This window comes from Mus pahari, chromosome 12 (assembly GCF_900095145.1).
Source record: "Mus pahari chromosome 12, PAHARI_EIJ_v1.1, whole genome shotgun sequence".
Lineage (NCBI taxonomy): Eukaryota > Metazoa > Chordata > Mammalia > Rodentia > Muridae > Mus > Mus pahari.
In genome coordinates, this window is record NC_034601.1 from 14,170,957 (window position 1) to 14,182,845 (window position 11,889).

Genomic DNA, 11,889 nt, shown 5'->3' on the forward strand with positions numbered 1-11,889 from the left:
TAAAATGGTGGAGGTGCCTTGCCTGAGGCCCTCCTGTGGTGACAGCAAGCCCAGTCTTTTGGGCTTTGTGTCCCCAATATTAATCGTAGCCCTGATGTCAGGGCTATGATGGGATGATGGTACCCCATTGGCCCACAACTCCCTGGGTGCAGCAATTCTTCTTATTGTTGTTCTAGTTTTTTCTTTTTGCTTTTGTCCGTCATCCCACCGGCATGTAGCCCAAGCTGGCCAGACTTCTTAGGTAGTTGCCACCGACCGTGGCCTTCTGGGGTTACAGTCATGAACTACCTTGGGTTGTTTTGGGCTTGATTTTGATTTTTTGAGTCATGGTCAGTTGGCAGTGCAGCCAGAGCTGGCCTCAAACTGCTTGCCCTTCCTGCCTCTGCTTCCAGATGCACAGATGCACCTTCATGACCTGCCTAGTGTGCGGGGAGTGAGAAGACGCTAGAAAGTCGGTGGAACCAAGCCCCAGTGCTTGTCAGGGCTCTTGAGAAGGGGAAGAAACAACTTGTTTGCACCAGGAAGAGTTATTGCTGAAATCAGGATAGTAATTAATTTCAAAGGGGAAAACTGGGTAGCCCTCAGCATGGGTCACACTACCCCCAATAGGCCAAGTTCCTCTAGAGTTTCCCAGTGGTATGATCAGTTTCCTGAGTGGTCTTCATTATGTCTTTTCATGGTGACCACCCTTAATACTGCCCCCTGAATGTGAGTGACAGAACTCAATTCTGACCACAGGGAGTGAGCATAGAGGGACAGGAGCAAGGACAGGCCAGGGTTCTTCACAGAGGCACTGGTATGGAAGGTACAATGGCTGGCCCTTGGTGTGCAGGGACTGGGCAGGTAGACTGACTGCAAGTGTAGGTTGGCAGAGGCCTTGTGGCTCAGTGGCAGAAGCTAGCCTGGGAGAGTACCAGGAAGCAGTCACTACATGTGAGGTGGGAACGCAGGGGACAGACCTTAGGGATCGAAGGTTGCTCTTTCAGTAGCTTTGCTAAGTCCCAGGTCTCTGGCTCTTCAGGGTCTCCTAGTGCTGTATATTAGGTGGGAGTGGTTTCAGTGGTTTTTGTGGAGGTTTAAAAAAACAAAACCGCCGGGCCTGGTGGCGCAGGCCTTTAATCCCAGCACTCGGGAGGCAGAGGCAGGCGGATTTCTGAGTTCGAGGCCAGCCTGGTCTACCAAGTGAGTACCAGGACAGCCAGAGCTATACAGAGAAACCCTGTCTCGAAAAACCAAAAAATAAAAAATAAAAAAAATAAAAATAAAAAAACAAAACCAAAAAACCCCAAATCAGTCAAAGAACCTGTGCCATTGGTACCGTCACCCTCTGTCATTGGTACCGGCACCCTGCATAGTAACAGTAAAATATCTGTAAAGGAGGGACAAGAGCGACCCGGCACTCACTGCTCTTTCAGAGGATCCAAGTTCAATTCCCAGCACCCACACGATGACTCCATTCCAAGGGGGATCCAGTGCCTTCATCTGCCCTCTGGCACTGTATGCCCACAATGCACAGACATCCGTGCAAATGAACACTCATACACATAAAATAAATAAAAGCCAGAGTATGTCTAAATCTGTAGACGTGAGCTTCACTGAGCTCACAAGTCTAGGGCCCTTCAAGCTGCTAGGAAGCCCTTTGTGGCTTTGGGATTTGTTTCCCACTGGGCAGGAGGCACTACTCACTGGAGGGCCCATGTCTCCCACCCCAAGGGGTTCAGGGCTTTGCTTTGGTGAGGATGCTGTGAGGGAAGATGCCACCTGCCATATGACTCCAGAGTTCACTTGTGAGTCCAGGTCAGCTTTGCCATCTGTCCTTTTGAAGCAGGAATAGACCCACGTTTTCCAGCTGAGGGGTGGGGGAGGGTGTTGTATCATCCAAACAAGAGCTAGGATAAGAAGACTGTTGGCCTCTCTGGCAGGCAGGTATACATTAGGAGACCATCTTCCTTTATCAGAGCAGCCAGGCCCTTTATTTGGACCTTGTCATGTCAATTAGATTCCTATGGCCCGGTTCTAGAGGATAGAAAGGAACTGAAGCAGGAACATGGTGGGTGGGTCCCCAGGCAGAGCTGAAGCAGAGGCATGTTCTGGAGATGAGCTGTGGGCAGAAGGACAGGCCTAAGCACAGTGAGTGAAGGCCAGGATGTGAGGGCCCCGGTAGGCTTCTTGTATCCTTCCTCATACTGACCCTTGAAACTCTCACTGTGGCCGCCTTCTAAGTTTTTATCAGGGAGCAGGCTCCTGGGTGTGCACTGTGGGAAAGCAAGTGGCCTTCGATAAGCCAGCCCTGCCAATTGTTTGGCAGCAAACAGGCAGACCGTACAATGTAGGGGGCCTCAGAGCGGTATGACCCAATGGGAGCCCCACTCGGGCAACAGACAGGACAGGCATCAGCAATGGAAGGTAGGATCCCTCTTCAGGGTAAAGATAGAGGATCTCCCACCTCTGGCACACAAAGCCTGCCAGGCTGGTCCTCATGCCAACTTGCTTCCTTTTTTAGGAGCACATTAAAGCCATCAAATAATTTGTAACTGTTCAGGCCTTCTCAGGACTGGAACCTGGGGTAGATACAGCTGTGGAGCTGCAAACCATGGGCCACCTCTAACGTTCATCTGTGTGTTCCTGCGGTGGGGTGAAGGCCAGTGACCTTGAAGGGTATGGGAGCCCAGGGTTTTTTCTGTGGCCTTGCCTACTTAAGGCAGATTCAAAAACAGGTGTGGCCATTTAAAAGTATTATATTTGACTCATGTATTTATTTAGTGTGTTCATGGGTGTGAGTGCATACATGGTCCTGGCACACATGTGGAGGTCAGAGGACAACCCTGAGACTCTTGACTGTGTGGGAGGGACTATATATATATATTCTTGGTTGCTATAATGATGAGTCACCTTTACCACTGAAAAGCATGTAGATGGAATGAAAATGTTCTTGTTCTGTCTGGCTCAGGACACTGAGTGAAATCTTGGGTTCTGAGACTCTTTTGGGGAGTTGGGGAGGTTTTTTTTTTTGCAAAGATGGACATACGCCCTAGCAGTAAGTCTCAGCACTCACTGGTGTCTCATTTGTGCGGACGGTATGGTCACCCCTGAGTGCCTTGTACCACACAGAACTGAGGGAGTGAGAGCAAGGTCAGGTGTGGGTCTGGTGCCTTCTTATCTCTTCCCCCTTCCTCACCAGGGCAGCAGAGCTTTGATCTCTTGGTGATCGGTGGGGGATCCGGTGGCCTAGCTTGTGCCAAAGAAGGTATGTAGCTTGTATTTTGTGTCTCTTCTGGTGTGTTGGGACTTCGAAGCGTTGGGGTGTCGTAGGAGAGGATGGGCCATTGTGTCCAGGAGCAGAATGTTCCAGGAACAGGTGTCTCCTCCAATCTGGAATCCACACAGGTCCTGTTTTTTTTCTAAATTTACTTTTATTGGTTTTTTTTTTTTTTTTTTTTTTTTTTTTGAGACAGGGTTTCTCTGTGTAGCCCTGGCTGTCCTGGAACTCACTCTGTAGGCCAGACTGGCCTCAAACTCAAATATCTGTCTACCTCTGCCTCCTGAGTGCTGGCTAAAGGCACGTGCCACTACCACCTGGCTTTGATTTAGTTCCTGGATGCTGGCAGTCTAATGATCAAAAACTCAGCAGGTTTGGCTCCTTCTGGCTTCTTTCCTTGACTTTTAGGTGATGTCTCTCATGTCTTCATGGGGACTTCCCTGTATCCTAATGTCTCCTTACAGCAAACACACCAGTCAGCTGGCTGACGGACCACCCTGTAACCTCATTTTACGTTATCTCCAAATACAGCCGTGTGTTTGTGTCTCTGCCGCTCTCTCTCATACAGTCATCCTCTTTGGTACTGAGGGTTGGGACTGACTCGTGGAGTTTAGCAGAAAGGATACAGTTCAGCCCATCGCTCTTCCCAACTCCCTCCCCCTTGGTTTGGCTTCTGTGGGACAGGTTCTGACGTGGCCCTGAATGACCCAGAACTTGTTCTATAGCCGAGTCTGACCTTGAACTCCAGATCCTTCTGCCTCACCTTCCCAAGTGTTTACATTACAGATGTGAGCCCCCATGCCCAGCTTTGGATGTGTGTGTAGAATTCTCTAGGGAAACTGGAGCAGCTGAGTATATGATGTATTTCTTTTGGGGGTTTCTTCCCCTTCCATTTTCTCAGCAATATTTTGTAGCTTGTTCTCCCTCCACTTTCTCTCTGCCTCTTTATTTATCTCCACACACACACACTTGCTCCGGGCCCCTCTTGCTCGAGCCCCATTCGCTCTGGCCTATAGTTTTTTGTTTTGTTTTGTTTTGATTCTCATTACGGATGGTTGTGAACCACCATATGGTTGCTGGGATTTGGACTCATGACCTCTGGAAGAACAGTCAGTGCTCTTAACCACTGAGCCATCTCATCAGCTCTTTTTCTCTTTATTTATCAAAAATCTTTTTTGAGATGTTGGAAGATGTTGGAAAGGTGGCTCCGTGGTGAAAAGCACTGGCTGCTGTTGCAGAGGACCTGGATTTGGTTCCCAGCACCTGTGAGGCAGCTTGCAACTCTCTGTAACAAGTCACAAGGGATTCAGTATCCCTGGATGTGGTGGTGCATGCCTTTAATCCTAGCACTCAGGAGGCAGGCAGGTCTCTGTGAGTTGAAGCCATCCTGGTCTACAGAGCAAGTTCCAGGACAGCCAGGTATAGTAGTGCACACCTTTAATCCCAGTACTCGGGAAGCAGAGGCAGCTATATCTTTGTGAATTAGAGACCAACCTAGCCTACCCAGTGAGTTCAGAGGCAACCACAACTACATAATAGAGACTGTATCCCAAAAAAATAAAAAAAAAATTTAAAAAGATATAAAAATAAAATTGTTTTGAGACAGAGTTCAATTATATAGCCCAGGCTGAGCCCAGATTCTCAGTCCTTCTGCCCACACCTCTGAAGTGCTTGGTTACAGGCGATCACCTCATTGTTTTGTTTTTTATTATGTTCTAGCTGCAGTTTCCCCTCCCCTCCCCCAGCATCCCCGACTCCACCCACTTACAGGGTTTTGTTTTTTTTTTTTTTTTTTTTTTTTGTTTTTTTGGTTTTTCGAGACAGGGTTTCTCTGTGTAGCCCTGGCTGTCTTGGAACTCACTTTGTAGACCAGGCTGGCCTCGAACTCAGAAATCCACCTGCCTCTGCCTCCCAAGTGCTGGGATTAAAGGCATGCGCCACCACCGCCCGGCCCACTTACAGTTTTTAGTGTGTGAATTTCTAGCTTGTTTCTTATTGCCATGCTAAGACATCTAACCAAAAGCCACTTAGGGGGTGGGGGTGGGGGGGTGGAGAGATGGCTCAGCAGTTAAGAGCACTGATTGCTCTTCCAGAGGTCCTGAATTCAATTCCCAGCAACCACATGGTGGCTCACAACCATCTGTAATGGGATCTGATGCCCTCTTCTGGTGTGTCTGAAGACAGCTACAGTGTATTCACATAAAATAGATAATTAATTAATTTAAAAAACCAAAACAACAAAAGCCACTTGGGGCAGAAAGTCTTTAATTGGCTTGTACTTCCATGTTAACCTCCATCACGGAGGACAGTAGGGCAGGAGGACAAGGCAGGAACCTGGAGGCAGGAAGTAGGACAGAGCCACTGAGGAATGCTGCTTACTAGCTGACTCCCCCGGCTTGCTTTGATAAGAAACCATTAGACCTCCTGGCTAGGGATGACACCACCCACAGTGGGCTGGTCCCTTCCACATCAATTACTAATCAATAAAATACCCTCACAGACTTGTGAAAATACCCTACAGACCAGTCTGATGGAGGCATTTTCTCAATTGAGGTTCCCTCTTACCAGCTTTTATAAAGTTAGTTTTTGTCAAAAAACTAACCAGTATAATTGATGCTTTGTCATTCTGATACATGAAGATATCACTATTGAGCCATAAACTTCCCTTTCCTGTTTATCTCCAAGATCACAGGTTACTATCACAAGGTCAAAAATCAATACAGAGTTAAAAGCTCCACAGTCTTTAAAAATGCCAATACTTTAAAAGTCCACGTTCTTTTTTAAAAACTCCAATAGTTCTTTGAAAGTTCAAAGTCTTTCAACTTCAGGCTCCTGTAAAATGAAAAAAGTTACATACTCATTCCGAGAGGGAGGAACCAGGGCACAGTTACAATTAGATCAAAGCAAAACCAACATCCAGCAGTATAAATCAAGCCCTGTAGCTCATTGTCCAAGGTCTGGGCTCCAAAGCCTTATGCAGCTCCACCTCTCCAGCTTTGCCCTCTACAGCACACATAGGCCTTCTTGTAGGCGCTGACCAGCTCCACATCACAGCTGCGCGGTCCTTGCTGGTCATCCTGTGGTCCTGGCATCTCCAGTGTGCTAAGGCATTCACTACAAGTGAGGCTGACCCTCACTAATGGTCTCCATGTTTCTCTGCAGAGACTCTGACCCTGCCACATGGTGCCAAGGCTCAACTTCTCCCCACGGCTCCTTCAGGCAAACCAGCACTCTGTGGCATACTCTTATACATTACCAAGTTTGGCTGCCAGCTTGAGATGTAGCCTTGACCCCTTTGGACTCTGGCTTCCTGGAAGAGTTTTGCTGGTTAATGATGTTGGTTTCTTAATTGAAGCTAATTTCTCAGCTACAGCTGACCGGTAACTATTGTCCTAGTAAAGCAAAGGTTTCACTTCAGCAGGGTTAGTCTCTTAGTCATAGCTGATGCTTCATCTCCAGCTGACCAGAAACCATTGTCTTAATTCAAATATACCACAAGAATAACCCCACTAGTTGTCCTTCTGAGACGTCACAGGCCAGGCCTCCATCATCTGCATTTCTCTCCACGTTCTCCTTCCAAGCCTCCACAGAACAGCCATTTAAGCTCTGAGCACTCAATGGCTTTTCTAGCCTAAATCTTCAAACACTGCCAGAGTCCTCCCAAAACAACATGGTCAGGGCCTCACAGCAATACTTCATAGTCTTCATGTTGACTTGTGCTTCCAGTTCGCTTTCTGTTGCTATAGAACAGTCTGATCTAAAGGAACTTGGGAAGAAAAGGCTTCATTAGGCTCACCCTTCCAAGCCGCTGTCCATCATTAAGGAAGTCAGGGCAGGAGCTCAAGGCAGGAACCTGGAGGCAGGAGCTGAAGCAGAGGCTGCTGGGAAGTGCTGCTTACTGGATTGCTTCCCTGGGCCTTGCTTTTTTATTTATTTTTTTCTTTTAAAGATTTATTTATTTTATATGAGTATACTGTAGCTGTCTTCAGACACACCAGAAGAGGGCATCAGATCCCATTACAGATGGTTGTGAGCTTCCATAGGGTTGCTGGGAATTGAACTCAGGACCTCTAGAAGAGCAGTCAGATCTCCTAACCACTGAGCCATCTCTCCAGCCCTCACTTTACTTCTTTATACACTCCAGGACCACTCAGCTATGGGTGGCTCAACTCACAGAGGGGTTGGATCTTCCCACAATCATTAATCAAGAAGACATCCCACAGGCTGGCTGTCTTAATTAGGGTTTTATTGAAATGAAGAGACACCATGACCAAGGGAACTCTTATAAAAAAACAATTTAATTAGGGCTGGCTTGCAGGTTCAGAGGTTCAGTCCATTATCATCATGACGGGAAGCATGGCAGCGCTCAGGTAGGCATGTTATTGGAGAAGAAGCAGAGAGCTCTACATCTTGAGCGACAGGCAGCAAGGAGGAGACTGTGTGCCACTGGGCGCAGCTTGAGCATAGGAGATCTCAAGGCCCGCCACACAGTGACACACTTCCTCCAACAAGGCCACACCTCCTAATAGTGCATAACCACCATCATTTAGAACATTTTCATCTTCACCTGGGTACCCTCATTATTATTACTATTATTGTTGTTATCATTATTACTCATTAGTAATCACCCTCCCCATTTTTTTCATCCCTTCTCTTCCCTGACCCTTGTACCCACTACTCTCTGTCTTAGGTTTTGCTTCTTCTCAGCACCTCATATCAATGGGATAATGTAATCTCTGTCATTTCTTTAACTTGTTGGGATGTCATCCATGTTCATTCATGATACAGTTTGTCTCAAGACGGCCCTCCTTTTTATGCTGAGTAACATCATACATTCCCTCCAGCCCCAGGTCCCCACCTCACTTCTGCCCGACAGGTGGTCCTTGTGTGCCACAGCCACTCTGTCGGTGGCTGGGGAGGCTGAAATTGTGTGCTGTCAGTCTAGACTTGGCTCACCCTGAACATCAGTCGCTGGGAGCAGGAACTCTAGGAGCGGGGCATCCTCTCATGTCCTCAGTGTCGGGTGTGAACGTTGGAATCTTCAGAGAGGCTGCGGGCCTCCTGCCTGCAGGCAGCAAGCTGGCTGGGTCCCCGGAAGGGCTGGTACAAAGCTGGGCAGCTCCATGCCAGCTCCATGTCATGCTCACCTGCAGATGTTCTTGTCATTTCAGCTGCTCAGCTAGGAAAGAAGGTGGCTGTGGCTGACTATGTGGAACCGTCTCCCCGAGGTAGGCAACCCAGACAGAAGCCATGACTCCTAGTAGGGGAGTAGGGACACAGGACACAACTCATATTCAGCCTAAAGTCATATGCCCATAGCCCCACAGAGTGTCTTGTTCGACATACAAACATTTCTACAACATTGTTGTTTTAAATGACTGGTGGGTGCTGATGGAGCGAGCACTGGCTGTCCTTCCAGAGCACTGAGGTTTGATTCCCACCTGTTGGCTCATAACTGGCTGTACCTCCAGCCCCAGGGGACTTGACACCCTCTTCTGGCCTCTGTGAGCACTGCACACATACATTGACCCAAAACACCCATAGACACAAAAATGATAAAATGTTCAAAACAATTTTTAATTAAAAATGTATTTTATGTACATCGGTGTTTTGCCTGCATGTGTGAGGGAGTCAGATCCCTGGAACAGGAGTTACAGACAGTTGTCAGCTGCCATGTGGGTGCTAGGAATTGAACCTGGGTAGTTAGTGCTCTTAACCACTGAGCCATCTCTCCAGCATCTCAATTTTCTTTTAAATGATTCTGAGTATAGACATAGGGAGCAAATCCATATGGGAAGGCTCAGTTGGGCCAAGCTCAAGTCACAGAATAGAAGGTCCTAAAGGCATTCTGAACCTGCAGAATGGAAGCCTCTTGCACTCCCCTACATGGGAAATCAAATCTATTTCTACCAGTGCTTGGGTGACTTGGTGACAGAATACTTTCCTGGCATGTGCAAAGACTTGGGTTCTGACCCCTGCAACACACATACACATGCATACACACACACACACACACACACACACACACACACACACACACACCCATACACACACATATGTGTTTTTTCTGATATTCTAGGTACCAAGTGGGGCCTTGGTGGCACCTGTGTCAACGTGGGTTGCATACCCAAGAAGCTGATGCATCAGGCTGCACTGCTGGGGGGCATGATCAGAGATGCTCACCGCTATGGCTGGGAGGTGGCCCAGCCTGTCCAACACAACTGGTGAGAAGCCCTTGCCCTCGGGTGGGTCCCCTTGAGAGGAGAGATTTGCTCTCTGCCACTCATCTGTAACCGTGAGCTTTTCCACCTGGCCTCCTCTTTGATCCCAGAATAATGCTTCTGAGACTTCTTATACATGAATAAATGCCTGGGCCAAAAGCCTTAACTTGCTCCTTGACTGTCTCTTAACTTCATTACCTGTTTACTCTCTTCTAAGTCCCACCACTTAGCTAGTTACTTCTATTCAGGTTTATGTGATTGTCTCCTCCCTTCTCATCCAGAGAATCGCCCTCTCCCCACCTGCTGGAAGTCCCACCTCCTATTTCCTGCCTCAGGTCATTGGCCATAGACTTTTTTATTGACAGGTGATGCTTCTGTACAGTTTACAAGGGATTTTCTTTACTCTCAGCCTTTTAAACATATCTGCAAAATGGGTATGGTGGGGTACACCTGTGGCCCAGATTCAGAAGGCTGAGGCAGGAGGATCTTAAGCTTGGGGCCAGCCTGGGCTACTTAGAAAAACCCTGCCCCCCTCCAAAAAAATAAAGTTACCATACTTCTGTTTCCCAATATTCCTGAGGTACGTGGTCTTCGCTTACTGCCTGAATGAATGCTGAAGCCCATTCTGCTGCTGTGGGTTTCATGTTTTTGTGTGTGTGTCAACAGGAAGACAATGGCAGAAGCCGTGCAAAACCATGTGAAGTCCTTGAACTGGGGTCATCGTGTCCAACTGCAGGACAGGTATTGAAACTCTCAGGACCCAGTGGCCATGTGATGTGGCCCTGGCACCACCTTCCTGGCCTTCTTATGGTTATTTTATACCCGTGAAAGCATTCACTGCAGCACAGTTAGTAACATGAGAGTTATAACATGAGAGTTATAACATGAGAGCTCTGGTGGGGGATGCCCCAGGGGCCTGGAACTGGGGAAATGACAGCAAAAGAAGGGTGTGCTAGCTGAATGGCTGGAGCTGATGAGAGAGTGACAGGCAGGAGAGGCCGCAGGCCTCAGCCTGTGAATGGGACTGGGTGGACTGATGAGCAATGACAGGCTGGTCACCCAGGGGGTGACAGGAGGACCACTGTGTTCCTCCACAGTTTAGAGCATGGAGCTTGGTGAGCCCTGGGTCAGGCAGCAGACGGTATGAGGGGCAGCTTTCCACTCGTGTGCTCCTGCATGTATGTCTGTGTACCACCTGTGTGCTTGTTGCCTACAAAGGTCAGGAAAGGATGTTGGTCCTAGGAACTGTTATGGCAGGTGATTGTGAGCCACCATATGGGTGCTGGGACTCAAACCCAGTCCTCTGGAAGAACAATCAGTGCTTTTAACCACTGGAGAGGCCCAGTGTGGCATGCTTACTATGTGCCTGTTACTGTTTTTTTAAAGATTTCTTTTATGTATATGAGTACACTGTTGCTGTCTTCATACACACCAGCATCGGATCCCATTACAGATGACTGTGAGCCACTATGTGATTGCAGTTGCTGGGAATTGAACTCAGGACCTCTGGAAGAGCAGTCAGTGCTCATAACCACTGAGCCATCTCTCCAGCCCATGTCTATGTTATTAAAGCTCTCTCTTGATTGCCAAGATAAGAGAAAGCTGGACCAGAGAGGAAGGGAGAGGGACCTGGACACTGATTAGTACTGCTTCCGTGTGGCTTTGAGATGGGAGGATGGGACAGTGCTTACCATAGCCCTGTTCATACAGCCTCACCGTGCCTGCTCCCCTGACCGCCTCAGTACTTAAGTTTATATGGTAGGCACGGCTCCCATGGGACTTCCCTCTTGGAGACCTGGTTCCCTCCCTCTGCCAGTCACAGTTTGGGGCTCTTGGGATGTACCAAGCATAGCTCTGTCCCTGTTTTGACAGACCAAGTGCTCTGGCTTCCCGGTGTGCCTTCCCACAGGCAGCTGGCCCGGGGCTGGAGTTGTGTTTCTTCTTTCTCGTTCATTAAAACCATCTTTACATGCGTTTATTTATTTGCATGTGTGTGCGGCCCAACTCCAACTCTGCTTCCTAGCAGCCTGCATGGCCCTACTTGTCTAACCAGCCCTGAAGGCTGAGTCTGCAGAGGAAGTGTTTGAAAAACCTTAATTTTCAAGACAGGTATGGTGGTGGTGCACACCTGTAACCCTGGTTTGCAGGTTCTGTGGAGGTGGGGGCAGAAAGATCAGGGGTTCAGAGTCATCCTTAGCCACATAGTGACTTTGCTGGCTAGTTCTGTGCCAACTCAACACAAGCTAGAGGCCTTTGAGAGGAGGGAATATCAACTGACAAATGCCTCCATAAGACTGGGAGTAGGTCGGGCGATGGTGGTACACACCTTTAATCCCAGCACTTGGGAGGCAGAGGCAGGTGGATTTCTGAGTTCGAGGCCAGCCTGGTCTACAAAGTGAGTTCCAGGAC

The 11,889-nt window shown here is 48.3% G+C and overlaps 1 protein-coding gene across 1 annotated transcript in view; it reads left to right on the forward strand.

Annotated features, from left to right (window-relative positions):
- Txnrd2 (thioredoxin reductase 2) overlaps positions 1–11,889 on the forward strand; it is a 51,399-nt gene that overhangs the window by 282 nt on the left and 39,228 nt on the right. The window contains exons 2-5 of the mRNA XM_021209476.2: positions 3,182–3,247; positions 8,431–8,487; positions 9,339–9,483; positions 10,147–10,221. Coding sequence (XP_021065135.1) covers positions 3,182–3,247; positions 8,431–8,487; positions 9,339–9,483; positions 10,147–10,221 — 343 coding nt within the window. The remainder of the gene's footprint in view (positions 1–3,181; positions 3,248–8,430; positions 8,488–9,338; positions 9,484–10,146; positions 10,222–11,889) is intronic.